The 15,237-nt window shown below is 32.3% G+C and overlaps 4 protein-coding genes across 4 annotated transcripts; 1 reads left to right on the top strand and 3 right to left on the bottom strand.

Moving 5' to 3' along the window:
• Positions 1-139: 139 nt before the first annotated feature.
• TA05485 (uncharacterized protein) lies at positions 140-3,769 on the bottom strand (the record flags this gene model as incomplete). Its single annotated transcript, XM_949777.1, has 11 exons — positions 140-268; positions 310-499; positions 574-878; positions 940-1,077; positions 1,124-2,286; positions 2,318-2,571; positions 2,631-2,709; positions 2,855-3,007; positions 3,072-3,285; positions 3,334-3,550; positions 3,588-3,769. The coding sequence occupies 11 exons, from the start codon at positions 3,767-3,769 to the stop codon at positions 140-142; spliced, it is 3,024 nt and encodes a 1,007-aa protein (XP_954870.1).
• A 397-nt stretch (positions 3,770-4,166) lies between these two features.
• On the top strand, positions 4,167-6,596 carry TA05480 (uncharacterized protein; the record flags this gene model as incomplete). Its single annotated transcript, XM_949776.1, has 10 exons — positions 4,167-4,449; positions 4,481-4,619; positions 4,677-5,062; positions 5,143-5,309; positions 5,389-5,743; positions 5,785-5,850; positions 5,894-6,006; positions 6,051-6,140; positions 6,172-6,279; positions 6,312-6,596. 10 exons carry the CDS (start codon positions 4,167-4,169, stop codon positions 6,594-6,596), a joined length of 1,992 nt encoding a protein of 663 aa, XP_954869.1.
• Positions 6,597-6,917: 321 nt separating this feature from the next.
• On the bottom strand, positions 6,918-14,133 carry TA05475 (uncharacterized protein; the record flags this gene model as incomplete). Its single annotated transcript, XM_949775.1, has 4 exons — positions 6,918-12,576; positions 12,634-12,754; positions 12,799-13,566; positions 13,635-14,133. The coding sequence occupies 4 exons, from the start codon at positions 14,131-14,133 to the stop codon at positions 6,918-6,920; spliced, it is 7,047 nt and encodes a 2,348-aa protein (XP_954868.1).
• A 192-nt stretch (positions 14,134-14,325) lies between these two features.
• Positions 14,326-15,045, bottom strand: TA05470 (uncharacterized protein; the record flags this gene model as incomplete). The annotated part of the gene is made up of 1 exon (XM_949774.1): positions 14,326-15,045. One exon carries the CDS (start codon positions 15,043-15,045, stop codon positions 14,326-14,328), a length of 720 nt encoding a protein of 239 aa, XP_954867.1.
• Positions 15,046-15,237: the final 192 nt, after the last annotated feature.

The following is a 15,237-nucleotide window of genomic DNA, read 5'->3' as shown; positions in this document are numbered from 1 at the left end:
GTCGAAGTTGACTTGACTGTGAAGAATGAAAAACACGTCAAGGTCATCAACTGGATCGACCCGACGGATAAAGTTATAATCTAATTTACTAAAAGATTTGTCTGGCATGTACTATAAATTCAACTATATAAACACATGTTTAATTAAAATCATCATCAAGATTATCGTCAGACCAGATTGGTGAGTTCGACTCTGATTCGCTTTCAGTAACTTGGGGAGAATGGGTCATTTTCCTCTTGAAATTATTAACGGTACAACTCGTCTCATTCTACGGCATTATGATAAATAATAGATGTAGGGTAATTATACCATGTATTGGAGTTTGAGTAGTTGTACATCGCTATGATCTGATAATTTGTTTGGATACAAAATGTCCAATAATTTAAATTTATTTAAAAATTCCTTAGAGCCTGTTAAATGCTCTTTAATTACAGCTTCTTTGTTTAACAGTTCACAAAGTTCATTATTCAACAATAAATTATTAAAATCATACAGCTTTCTAATTAATCATTACAGTTTATGTAATTATTTAATTTTTTCGAGTATAGAATAGGTATGTGAGTATGGAAATACTTTGCGATTGTTGTGAAATGGAAGGGTTTGATGATTTGAAGTAGAGTTTGTTGAGTTTTATGGTGTAGAGCTAAAGCGTCCCAAAGGCACTGGAAAAAGTGTCTACAAATCGAGTTGTCCTTGTCCTTGTAGTTTTTACAAATGACGAAAAGTTCCTGAGACCAGTTAACAACTGATTCAGGCCTGTATAAAATAACTTGATCAAAAACAGTTGACAGGCAACACAAAATCCCAACTGTGAACCTCGTAAACATGCTAAAAATCCTCAACACCAAATCGCCGTTATCATTTAAGCAATTCAACGCCTAAACTCCTTTATAACGATAAATATATGTGTGTTAGTGAAATAATCTAGGTGGAATTGACCTGAATTAATTGTGCCACTAGGATATATTTGGTGTTTAATTCCTTATACAGCAGTTCCCTATAATTCACATTGTTGTAGAGGTCACAAAAGATGAAATCGCAGTTCCTCTTCAAGTTGGACTCCAAAATTTCTCCAATCTAACACAAATATAAGATAATAATTATGAAATAAAGCAGAACTTACGAGTGATTTATATGACTGGTTGGAATTGAATAGATTATAGTAATTAAATTCGAAGCACAACTCGACATTTCCGTCGCCGGGAAAATTATTCAATATGGTTTGGAGCTCGAATATATTCTCGAAAATAAACAAATTTGAGCCATTAACGTTGTTTACATTGTCAGGATAAGAATTAACGTGAGAATTGGAATTACCGTCAGAAGTATGATTCATTTGGTTGTATAGAATTGAGCCGGTAATGTTATAGCATTTTAGTAGTGAAATGGATGGAAACTGCTGAAAATCGTTGGAAGTAATCTCCAAATAATATTTGTACCGGTTAACATTTAGAAAATTCTTGAAAATAAAGGCCAAATGAATTGTGGAGGAGTTGGGAAACGAATTTAAGTCAGTCAAGGCCTCACCGTATGATGAGGATTTTTCTAAACATTCCTGAAGAGTCGTTAGCGGTATTTTACTGCAACAGTGGGATTTTAGATATATTAAGTAGAACAGAAGGTCATTGTTGCAGAAGAAACTAAACTTAAAATCCTCACAGTTCATGTTCCCGATTCCAAACCAATTCTCCTTCAAATATCTCTGGTTCTTTAAATCATCCAACAAACTTTCAAACACCTCCTCATCAAGCTTTAATAGCAATTCCACTCTATCACCAGAATCTGCTTTATTTTCCAGTAACTTAACCTTAGACTTATTCACAAAGTCAACAACTTCCCTGATCGACCTACCATACTCTTCCACATTATCTCCATCACTTATTTGCAGATAAATATCTTTGGAAGCTTTGTTTTCTAATCTCTTTTTTTGAAGTGAATTATATAAGTTGTGGTACCCCTGGCGTTCCTCAAACTTTGAAAAGTAGTTTTTATCCAAGTGTCCCAAGGAGCAAGTATCTTTGCCTGAAATCAAGTACTCTCCGAACTGAGCTCTCTTCACTAGTCTAAGCTCTGGGCTAATTGGCACAATGTTAAAATGCTTAATGAAGGCGTTTGCAAATTCACGCTTCTCCTTATAGTATGGGTTCTCGTTTAACACCGTTTTGTACAACGACAACGCGTTTCTCAGACTCCTGAACTGGATCTCAGCAAACATCTTCGCGCAGTCGACAAACTCGGCTCTAAATCCTGCCGGTATCCATTCTTTTGGTATTATACTCACATTATCTATATAAAAAATGTTTTGGGGTAAAATTACTTTGGTTGTTTGAATACTTATCCACGAATTTACAAAGTGAGGATAACAAAATTGAGGTGATTCCGTTGAAATCGAGGCAGATGACATAAACTTCGGAGTTTGCTTCTCTTGACAGGAATGGTTTGTACACTTCCAGCCTTTTAAAGCAGAGACTTAAAAGTGCGATAATTGACATTGAGGGCTCCTCAAACAAGTTGAACATCTTAATAATGAAACACCCACCCACCCTCAACAATCCAAGTGCGCATACAACTCTATCACAATATTCAGCTATTATATCAAATTATCTAAATAGTTATGGTGTAGATAGTACTCTGCGAATTTTAAGGGGGAAGTTAATAATTCCTGGTTATTTGGATCGAATTGACAGTTAAATGAGCCGTCGGCTGTGGCTAAATCTGCCTAAGAAACACAATAATCAAGGGTTTTAAAATACTAATAAGGGTTGTTTCGACTTATTATATCTTCCCGGCCTACTTATATGGTCCCAAATGTACTCTATATTACCTGAATCGAACTATTAGTTTAATTTCTTACATGATTTTGTTATGTTTCCTGAATTATCATAGCCCAGGAGCCAGTTTTGGTACGTTTCTTTCAGCAGAATATCCTCTGCAAGCACGACATTGTGATTATTGCCTTCATAATACGGGTTTAGTGAAGTGGCGTACCATTTCAACTCTCCATTATCTACACGCCATTATAATAAATAATTTAGTGGTTTATATTTTATTGGAAAGTAGTTAAAAAATACAATTTTTAGACTTTAAATTGTGGTTTAGAGAGGCGATAAATGCGCCTGGGCATTCGGAGATATGAAATGAAGTCAAAGTTCCACCCTCAGTTTTAAAATTCGGTTTCAGATATTCTACTAATTTATACACTTCCAAAATCTCATAGAATTTCAGCCACGCGTTTGTGACCAGCTCAACTCCCGACTCATTTCTTCCGTTAACATTCAGTTTCAGCTATTAAATTTATTAAACTAGTTTTATATCAGAAGATATATGAAGAACTATATATAAGGTATGTAGAAAGAGTACATCAGCTAAATGTTTAATGACTAATGTCGTATTATCAAGTAATTTCGTATGTGTCGACCACTTTTCCAAGTCAACGTCATTTAACACATTTCTCAAGTCATTTAGCATACATTTAGTCTCGTTTAACTCATCAATTTCGTATCTCTTGGTTCTATACCAAATTTGAGAATCTATTCCCTCAGTTACATAACTGTCATAGACAAAAATAATTGTTCTAGAATAAATACCTTCCAACAGAAGAATTGATAATATGACAGATGCAGGGTTTTTTTTTAAGAATACATTTGGAACAGGGGTTTGAACTGGGTGGAAATTTTTTAGTATCGGAAAATAACCTATTCAAATTACTTCTGAACACAAATCTCTTGTTATTGTATAGAGTCTGATTTAATCCTGATTGTGATGACATAATTAATATAAACTATTTATCCTCTTACAATTACTGACATCTGTGAGATGGGGAATGTGCAACTGCTCTAAGGGATTCCTAAACAAAATTAATTTAAATAAGTTTGATTCCAAACATATTGGATCTCTTTTAGCTTTCAAATTATTTGAAATTTTGTTAAATTTCCATTTTCAACTATTTTTTAAATTAGATAGATTTTATAATTTTATCCATTTGATAAGAAAATTTATAAATCTTCTCCTTATTTTCCACTATAAAATGTTATTTTTAAACATTGTTTCATTTTCTTGTTAATTTCTCACTATTTTTTAACTTATTCTAGTTTTTTCAACAATCGCAATCGCAATTAATTATGTATTTTAACTTGAAAAGAGAAGAATAAGGCTCCGAAAAAGGAATGAACTCTGTTGATATAACAGTTCTTGGAGCAGGACAAGATGTAGGAAGATCATGTGTAGTAGTCACATTTCCATCCAAAAGAGTGGTATTTGACTGTGGAGCCCATTGCGGGTTTGTTGATCAACGAAGGTACCCAGACTTACAACTCCTGGGAGATATTAATGAATATAATCATCAGATTCAACTGATGGGCTCTGTTAAAAAGGAGGAGTTTGAAGTAAAAAGTGTTCCAGATGACCCATTTTCACACGATTACTCAGATAAATGTGCTGTAAAACAGGGTAATTTTTAGAAAATTATAACAAATTGTAGAATTCGATAAGGATATTTATATGAAAAATGCATTACAAAAGGCATTAAGGAATGTTACGAATAGTGTAGATTGCTCCATAATATCGCATTTTCATCTAGATCATGTGGGAGCACTCCCATTCTTAACGGAACACATAGGGTATTAAATATTTAACCAGATAGAATTTCTATAATAATTTAAAATTTGATGGTTTAGATATTCTGGGCCGATATACTTGTCGTATCCAACTAGAGCACTATGTCCTCTGTTACTAAGAGATAGTGTCCAAGTGACATCTACCAGAACTGTTCCAGATGATCCGAACTCAATTTCTTCAATTAACGCCTCAGTTAAATCACTTCTTAACTCCCATACAAACGCGACCTTCACCCCTGATAAGAGAAGGAAGATAGAAGAAAAAGCCGACCCCTGGGGATATACCTTAAACTCAGTAGCAGAGTGTATGAAGAGGTCAATTCCATTACAATTAAGAGCGACTGAAACTGTTGGAAATTTAAACCTTGTACCATATTACGCTGGTCATGTACTAGGGGCGTCAATGTTCTTATCAGAATGTGATGGCTTTAAAGTATTATATACAGGTATTTCTCATTAATACTAAGTCAGTAAATCTTCCTATATTAGTACTAACCTTGTAAATCAGTATAATTTAATTTATTAGGAGATTTTAATACAATTCCAGATAAGCATTTGGGACCGGCAAAAGTCCCAACGTTAGAACCGGACGTTTTAATATGTGAGTCAACATACGCAACCTTTGTGAGACAATCCAAAAGAGCAACTGAAATGGAACTGTGCACAACAGTACATGAAACACTAATAAATGGAGTAACTATAACTAATAATAGCCTACGATATATTAAATCTATATTATAAATAATTTAAAGAGTATAGAAAATGTGTTTAGGGGAAAGTATTGATACCAGTATTCGCAGTTGGAAGAGCGCAAGAACTAGCAATCATATTGAACAATTACTGGAATAATTTATCACTTTCATTTCCAATATACTTTGGAGGAGGGTTGTCAGAAAAGGCCACAAATTACTACAAACTCCACTCAAGCTGGACAAACAACAATAACATAACCAACCTTAGAGAAAACCCGTTCTCACTGCGGAACCTCTTGCAATTTGATCAGTCGTTTTTAAACGACAACAGACCAATGGTTCTTTTTGCAACGCCAGGAATGGTACACACTGGACTATCACTAAAAGCCTGCAAACTTTGGTCACAAAATCCAAGTAATCTTATTCTTATACCAGGTATCTCGTATACATCCATTATCAACTAAATATTTGTTCAGGATACTGTGTACAAGGAACGGTGGGAAATAAGCTAATAGCAGGTAATGAATCACAATATCAATATCGTTAATAAATTAAACATTTATGCAAGATTAACATTGGATTTAGGAGAAAAAAGTATTAAAACTAACATTGGAGTGATGAATATAAAGTGCAAAGTTAGATATTTGTCCTTTTCAGCACATGCAGATTCACCCGGAATACTTCAATTGATCAAACATGTAATTTTTATACCAAATAATAATAATTAACTAAAAAATTGTAGATAAGACCTAAAAACATCGTTTTCGTACATGGAGAATTAGAATCAATGAAAAGGTTCTCAAAACATATTAATAGTACACTTAAGATACCGGTAACCCGATTTAAACAATTAAATGATATAGGTGTATTATCCATCTAATGGACAAACTATAAAATTTACAAAAGATTCAGATAAAAAAGATGTCAGAGAGGTTTACGTACACCCAAACATACTGATTCAAAATGAAAAGGTAATTAAGAATTATGGTGAGTGTTATTTTAGGTGGTGTACGCCTTTAACATTAATAATAATATTTACTTGTATGATAACGAAAAGTTGTTGAAAATACTAAACACCGAAGATTACATGAATAGAGACGTAGAGAAAATTGTTAAATCTGCCATGCCTAGGATAATTAACCGGATAAAACTGACTTCCACAGTTGACCAGTTTTACAAGTTGACTGAATTCATAGCCAAGATCATACTAAACTCGAAACTAGAGGACAAAGACTACACAACTAAAGCAAGTTCTGAAGGTATCTTTAGTGCTTCAACATGTTTTTAGAGTTGAATTTTAAGTACTCATCACTGGAGTTGGTCTACAAAAATGATAGCCTGACAATTCAATGGAACCAACATGTTCGTTTGGATAATTAATTTGATTATAGGACATAAACCACAAATTTATCAATTTAATTGTGAAGCTGACTTTAAAATTGTTAGAAAACACTTCTAACAACAGATTTTAATATTTACACCATTTATACTAGATAACATATACAAGTATATATACATGTGTATAACCCCAGGAGTATATAAGGATTGTGTTAATAAACAGCATAAATATTAGGAGTATACTATAAAATAAAATGTACAATATAATACATTAGTGAGGCACAACATTTGACAAGTGTTGTAATTGTTTGTAAATATACAGCTTGAATTTGGTGTTGTCGATTAATTTACACAATTTGCTTAAAACTACATTACAAAGACTTTCAAAGTGAATTAAACAGTTTCTCCTAATCAACTTCAAGTTCGACTCAAATTCCTGATCATCCCTGTGATCCAGCAGATGATCGAGTTGAAGAAATTCTGAATTCTCTGAAATAAACAGTGAGGACTTTGATATTATAAACACACAAAATTTAATACAATTGTACAGCACATCGTCTTGGATAACTTCTAAACTAGGTTTTTGGTTGATTTTATCATTTCCCTTTATTTTATCCTGTGATTTGTTATCTACAACGTCGTTGGTTTTGGTAAAACTGGAATTGAAGAAAAAGTAATCATCAGATTGGAAAAGGGTAACCTTGATAGGTTTCGAGTTTAAATATTTTTGGAAAGTAATGAACCTGTAAATGTTACTTGAAAGAAATAGAAATGAGTTCTTGATCAAGTCCAAGCTCTTGATTCTGAGAAGACTCAAGTTTTTACCCGAAGCTTTCGTGAAATACTCCTCCAGCGAGTCGGAATTGTACATGAAATTACTCTTGGTTCTGCCGTCAACCACAAAATAGTCACTTACATCCAACAGAACCAATAAATCTCCACAAACACTAATATTCCACAAATCACCACTATCAAGTTGAGTGGATGAGGGGTTTCCCACATTTAGGTTCAGATGATAAAACTCGTTAACGTCAATGAAGTCCTGAGAATGGTTTTCAAAGCTCGGTTTACTTTGAAAAAGAACTTCCGAGCTCTTTTTATCCAACTGTAATCTCTTGATGTTTTTAAACTCCTCGTTAATGTTCGCCGGGACTGAGATACCCTCATCTTCATCATTAGGTATAAAATATGATAAAATATACAACAAATAGAAACTATTGCAAACACATAGGGTTTTCTGGATTGGTTCACTAGTTAATTTTAACTTATTGTTATCATGATTATAACTTGGGATAGTTGAATTACATATACAAGTACTATTGCTATTACCCTTCACAATTAAGGCCCTTATCACCTCCTCAAACAAGTTCGTACAATCCACTTTATAACAATTTCCAAAGAATACAGAAACAAACAATTTCATGTACCTGTTGCATATATTTGACAATCCTTTACTATCTTTGGACATTATTGACACACACGTTGGATATAATAAATAGGTCTTCAAATTGTCCATACCCAATTTTTTGTTACTTTTAACTGAATTTTTGTTAACAGATATGTAGCGTAATATTGAGCAGTAAAGTTGTAAATAGGAATGCCTCAGCTTCTTTCTGGTGAAAAATACTTTATTCTTAACAATGGTGAATATCATTTTATTTGCGTCATGGTAGTACTTTACCAAACGATTTTTCGTTATTATTGTTATAACCACATATATTACCTTCATGTAATAATAGAGTGAATCCCTTTCAATCTTATCATCGACACTATCAACTAGTGTAGTCACGAGTTGATCAAAGAATCTTCTTCTAACTTTCTCAACTTTGGAATAGAAATTGTTATACAGGTTATAATATGGGTTAATTCTGGTCCTAAACATATTCTTCAGGTAATAGTATATGAGTTTAAAGTTATAATCCAGTGATTTTATTATCTTTAGCACCTTCAAATCATACCCCGTCAACAAGTTACACTTAATCAGTTCAATTATTATCCTCAACAGCACTTTCATAATATCCAACGGGATTTTCATAGTATTTAAAGGGGTTTTCATATCATTCAAAGGGACTTTAATATTTTGTGATTCCAAATTTACAAAATCATTATTCGAACAGTGTAATAACTTTAGGATATAGTCGAGAAATGAGTTTAAAAGTTTTGAGTTACTGCTGATGATACCAATACTGTAATATAATATCGTATTATTGGTAGAAACATCTTGCTGTAAAATGGACTTTAGAAGTCTAACAATTTTCTTATCCAGATTTTCCTTAACTAAACCTGAAACTCTATTTGACATCGCATTGACGTATATAATCAGAAGGTTCACATATTCACTCTCACTCAACAACTCAAAATAATTCTTGAATATACCGACATTATACTCTATTACACACTCTAGTGTCTTTATATTATTCTCCCTAGTCAGTTGACTGTTAGAAATAGAATTTTCAACATCGCCAACACTCCCAGAATCATTTTTAAAACACTCTTGAAGCTGTTTACTAATAAATTGTTGTAAATAATCGAGTAGTAAATACAACAACTCCTCATCTTTGATTATCATGAGTATCACATTTGATTGGAATTCTAAATTATAGCCAAACAGTACGTTGAATAGAATGTTAGTATTACTCTTGAAAATGTCAATCAGGAATAATCTTAGGAAAATCGGTATATTACTACTCTGAAAATGTTGTTTAAACCTGTTAAATACAACTATTAAAATTGACTGAATTTGTTGTGTTGACATTAGGCTCATATTCTGCTTCAATATTTTGTGTATGATTTTAATCAGGGAATTAGATATGCAGGTTGGTCTTTCCAAGTAATTTGCTGACAACATTACCAACTTTATGCTCAAGTCTTCAGGCATCATTTTAACTATGGTATCCAAATTATTTATTACATCCAACCCTACTTTATCTTCACTAACCACTCCTTTATGTCGTTGAAATAACCGATAAAAAATATTAATCAATTTAATCTTCACATTATAATCATGGCATTTAAGGACATAGCACCATATCATCATTAATATTTTTAGCCAGTTTTCTACTGTATCTTCTTTACTCAGTTCAGTATATCCAAGATGTGATACTTCGTTTAAAAACGTAATCAATATGTATAATCTGTTTTTGATCAATATCTGTTCATTCGGGTTATTATTATTCAATATTATGATAATTATTTTGTAAAGTATATCCCAATCCACGTTGTTACCCGAGTTTACAAGTGTATAAAATACAGTTTTCAGGTAAAATTGTACTATTTTTACAGAATTAATTGAGCTATGGAAGTTGTAGGTGAATGAATAATTAAGGTTGAACTTGGCAATATTCACGTAAAAATAGTGATCACACCAGTAGAGTATATAGTATAAAACCATGTAAGGTTTTTCTGAGGTTGTCAGTGACTTGTAATGCGGCCCAAATGATGACAATAACAAGAATGAATAAAATGCCAAAAGTTGTTCCTTTTCATTTACTTCTATATTTAGATTTTTTGTGTTCAATGTTTCATTCTTTTCATATTTTTCAGCCAAACTGTTGGCATCCAGTTTATTGTTACTATCTGCCAATTTCAATATTATACCTATTAGTTTATTGAACAACACGGAAATCATCTCAATATCACCTTCAACAGCTTTATTTGAGTGGGTTAATAGTATTAGACGGTTAAGTATGAATTCTTGGACTGGAGCATCAGTTTCATTATTGAATATAAATATCAATGGCGTTATTATGTATTTTTCAACCATACTTTCAGTTCCATTATCATCTGTTTCATTAGATTTCTCTTTACCCAAAAGTGAATTTGTCATTTTATTATATCTTGAACTCAAAGCTTCTTCAACTGATTCTTTACTATTTTCCAATTCTCCGCCATCAACTACTTTGGTATTCATAACAGAGCCGAACCTTGAATATACATGTGTTAGTGCTGATAATAGCGTTAGTCTAGCTCTTTCAGACTGTAGATAAGTTGATGTTTTCCCGAATATTGAAAATGATGTGTCTTTTGGCATGTTCTGGACCGTAATTTGATACAGTTTCGTGCACAGAAGCTTGGTGTTATCTTTATTTGCCAAATTACTTATACAAATACTGTTCAATATTAGGTATATATTTTTCATTTCCACACTATTACACCAGAACATACTCTGATCACTGGTGCCAACTGTATCATATTGTGTGTGTGCTACCTTTTGTCTCTGTGCCAGCGTCAACTCCTCCTTACTTAGTGTGAATGAGCTTGTATTTGTCGTCACATTATTGATTACAGAGTTAATTATATCAATTACACCATTGTCCAGTGTATCACACTGTTTCTTGGCTGAACCAACGGTGAAGAAACACACTATATTCAAAATACCTAGATTTTGAAAAACACTCAAGTCTGTATCAATTACTATCCCATTTACCTTTAAATTGGTGGTTGTATTTGCACTGTTTGATAGTACAATATTACTAGAAAACGTATTCCCTGTAGTCAAGAATGAAGGACTAAACAAGAACGATGTTGACTTGTGCAACACAGGTTTATTTTTAAGCTTCTTTATCAATGATCCCATTTGATTAATAATTTTATCACCTTCCACCCTGTAAAACTCATTAAGTTTTCCAATTATTCTTGATACGTTCATCATATTGATCACTATATCTGTTGGATATACATAGTTTTCATCCATCCTACTATTTTTTATTACATTATCAGTCAAAAAGCAAGAATCCAGTGTATTATAATCATCCAAATCATTAACCACAACACTTTCGTCAATCAATAAATTACTTAATGAAACTTCAGGACCAACTGGGACGAACAACAATTTGTAGAGTTTTATCAGGAGTTTAGAGGAATAGTAAGCTTCGCCAAAGTAGTAGACTGGATCATGTAAATATATCATTGCTAGTATTAGCAAGTTGACTAAATTCTCTTCTCCCAGTACTTTCCTTATCAAGTCCTCTTCACATCTTTCAAATAACTTGAAAAGGTATATAAATATCGTTAAAAGATTTCTCTTGACATTACTCGTCAATTTATTCATTAAGTATGAGAGGAAATGCTCCGGTGCATTTCTCATTATATTCTCAATACAGTCTTCTATATACTCAGTTTGAACTAGTGGGTGGGTAGTGAGGACCTGGGACTGACTATTTGGGTCATAGTGATACATTAGGTGAAAAAACGTCTGGTCGAACTTATTATCACTGAATAACTCTAAATTACTATCAATTCTTTTCTTGATATCCATGTTTATTTTATACTCGAATATGTAATTGATTATATAATATACATTTTTCATCTTCTTATTGATCCTAGTATTCTTATCTTCCAGATGATTGTAGTTTGAGTAAAAGGAAATATACTTTGAGGAAAATAAGGTGTTAATGAACTGTACGACTATATAAAAGGAATAACTGTCTGTCACGTTTATATTTAGTATTTGGTTTATGTTATCTATTATTTTATACATCAGTATACTCTTCTTTTCACCTAGTTTTTCATAATTCTTTACTAGTTTATGTGGTTGACTTGTATCAACTAAACCATTATCTTTAAATAACAAAACATTCTCTTCATTATTTTCTATATTACTTTCCATTTCAGTTGTACAGGAAAATATATAAAATGATAAAATCACACTTGATAAAACATTTGATGTGAGTTTATTATACAAAAATTCACAGAGAACCAAACATGTCGAGTTTATACTAAGTAGTATCCCAAGTGAACTTATTATGTGATCAATGTACACATTGTCAATCTCACTGTTACTATCATTTGAGTTTGTTTGACTTGTAACAACATAGGTATCCTTTTGACAAATATCCTTAGAAGAAACGGCGTCTTTTAGGTACGACAAGAGACACTTATTATTATTATTATACAATATTACCAGTATCGAAAACAGTATATTACACAGGCTACGTTCTCATTAGTATCTCATAAAAATGTATAGGTAGAAATATTTAAAAACAAACTTGTGGGAATTGGTATAGATGTAAAACTGATTATTGTTGAACAGGATTTGCATAAACACTCTAAGTCCGTAAACGAAAAATTTCGGCGGCACATCACAAGAAACATCTATATTCATGATAACTTTATGAATATATATGTAGTATATGGTACGGAATGTAACGTACTTGGATTTGAGAATAGTGACACGAATTTATTGGTCAAATTATTTGAGTTGATTTTATGTAATTTGAGCCACAAGTTATCGTTGAGTTTGAGATTTGGTACATAATTTAAGAATCTGACTATGATACAGGTTAAAAGGTTTAGTGAGTTGTTCCTGAAGCATTCCGGCGAAACGTACTCTGAGATGATCACCAGAGAATACAGTAGTTCCAAACACGTGTTATCATATGCTGGGTTTATATATATCTTTTGCAAATAATATTCAAGCATTAATCCATACAGAGGCTCCAATATATTCTTTATATTTTCTATATTAGGTCGACTCATCTTGCGAATCATCTTATTATCCACAGCATTCACACTATTTAGTGAATCGTGCGAACGATTCGGAAAATTAGTCATCGATAATAATCGGTTACATATATTGTTTTCCAAGTTCAAAGCCTCATATATGGTTGAGTCACTAACCACTTCATTACAAGCTTTACCAACCGTGTTATTTATGGATGAAAAACGCCCTAAACCAATAAACCTTGAATATGAATATGACGTGTATGGAACTGTTAGTATCATGTTAGAAATCGCATATAACAGTGATGATAGTTCCTTGCAAATTTCCTGGTTTTCCTCCTTAAACACTTCCTTATTATACAACGACATTATGTGACTTGAAATTAGTATGCTCTTTACGTATGTATTGTTTGGCACTGAGACACAAATATGTGTTAAAACTTTCACGTATATGCACAAAATCTCAAAATAATTCTCTCCTACAAAATTTTTAACATCCAAAAATATACTCTAAATATATGCTATAAATATATAGTTTGGACTATACTTTGATTAATTTCTTTAATGTATGCTAATATAATATCCACTGAAAATGATGCACAGAGAACCGTTGCTGCGTTAACAATTTCCTTCATTTCAAGATGCCTTTGGTCAGTAACCTTTAGAAACCTAATCTCCTTTAATACGAAAAGAAGTACTTCTTTGACAGTGCTGTTTGGAATGTTTTTCAACTCATTTATACACCTTTTGAGAAATCTTAGCAGGGAATGCTGGTGTGTTACTGTTGTTTTCTGCACTTGCAAGAAGGTTAAAACCGATTTTAACACTAGATCGGGCTGATAAAGCGCAAACTTCATCAAAGTTTTAACTACTATCTCTCTCGTCTTCTCGTTATTTTCCACCAGTCCGTCCAAAAGTGAAAAAAGCGCTTCATCTATCTCAAACCCGTCAATATTTCCATATTTATTGGGGTTAGGGTCAGATTTGAAGGTTATTTCATTTTTTTTCAGGCTCGGCCTCCGATCCGGAGGTTTGTACACTCTCATCTCTCAAAATGACTAAAACTACCATGAAATAGAGTTTAAATTAATATCTTTTGCCTGTTCCAGCATTTTATAAATTTAATAAAAATTTTACTAACACATGTAAACTTCCACACGTAGTCCATATTGTACACATTCAGATTATTAGATTAAACTCGAAGACAACACATTTAATTTTTAAAGTAGGTTTTAAAATTATAAATTAAAATTTTCCTCTTTCGGACAGGAAGAATTATTTTTGGGGTAAAATTTTTCTAGTTCTGACTTGTAGATTTCCAGCCTCGAATTGAGGAGTTGATTCTGTTCCTTTAAATCTTCGATTTTCCTCTCCAGTTCAGATTTAGTTTCCTTAGATATAAATTTTGGTCTTTCAAAATCTTTAGTCCTATTTCTTGAATGTATTTGTTTTAATGATACTATACTCAGGTATTGCGCTGCGATGATTTTCCTGAAGAGATCATTCTTTTTCTTTAAGAGGCTTAAACACTTTTCTATATATTTATCTTCTCTGAATTTCATCAATTTGATCAAATTTGATGTGGTTTCCCAGTTGATACTATCTCCTTCACAGCACACTTTGATTATCAAATCTTCCTCTTTATAATAATTTTCAGGTCCTGGGACCTTTTCATAGCATTCTTCTAGTATTTTATTTTCCAGTTCTAGCCCTTTTATAAGATTTTCGAGCTCTGGTTCGGTAGAATCCTGTTCCGTTTGCACAGTCTTAGATTCTCTTGTACCTTTTCTATTATTATCTTCCAGAATTCTGGATATTAACCATATATAAAACTCGCTTGTGTGTTCATAATCTTTTTGGTGTGTTTGGAGTGGCGATTCCTGCAGCAGCTTGTTGACTTGATTCCATAAATCTATTTGATCGATGTGTAGTCTGCTTCTTAACAGTTCCCAGTTCATTATTAGCTAAATAACATGTATTAGTTGGTTTGGAAGTATATTAAGATTAAAACCGACACTACATTAAAATATGGTACAAATTAAAATATAATACACTAAATTCTTGTAAAATGAAATCTTTAAATCTTGTAAAATGAAATTCTTTAAATCGTTTGAAATGATAATCTTAAATCTTGTAAAATGAAATCTTTA

This window comes from Theileria annulata, chromosome 3 (assembly GCF_000003225.4).
Source record: "Theileria annulata chromosome 3, complete sequence, *** SEQUENCING IN PROGRESS ***".
NCBI lineage: Eukaryota > Apicomplexa > Aconoidasida > Piroplasmida > Theileriidae > Theileria > Theileria annulata.
The sequence above is the reverse complement of the archived record's forward strand: the minus strand, read 5'-3'. Positions and strand labels throughout refer to the sequence as shown.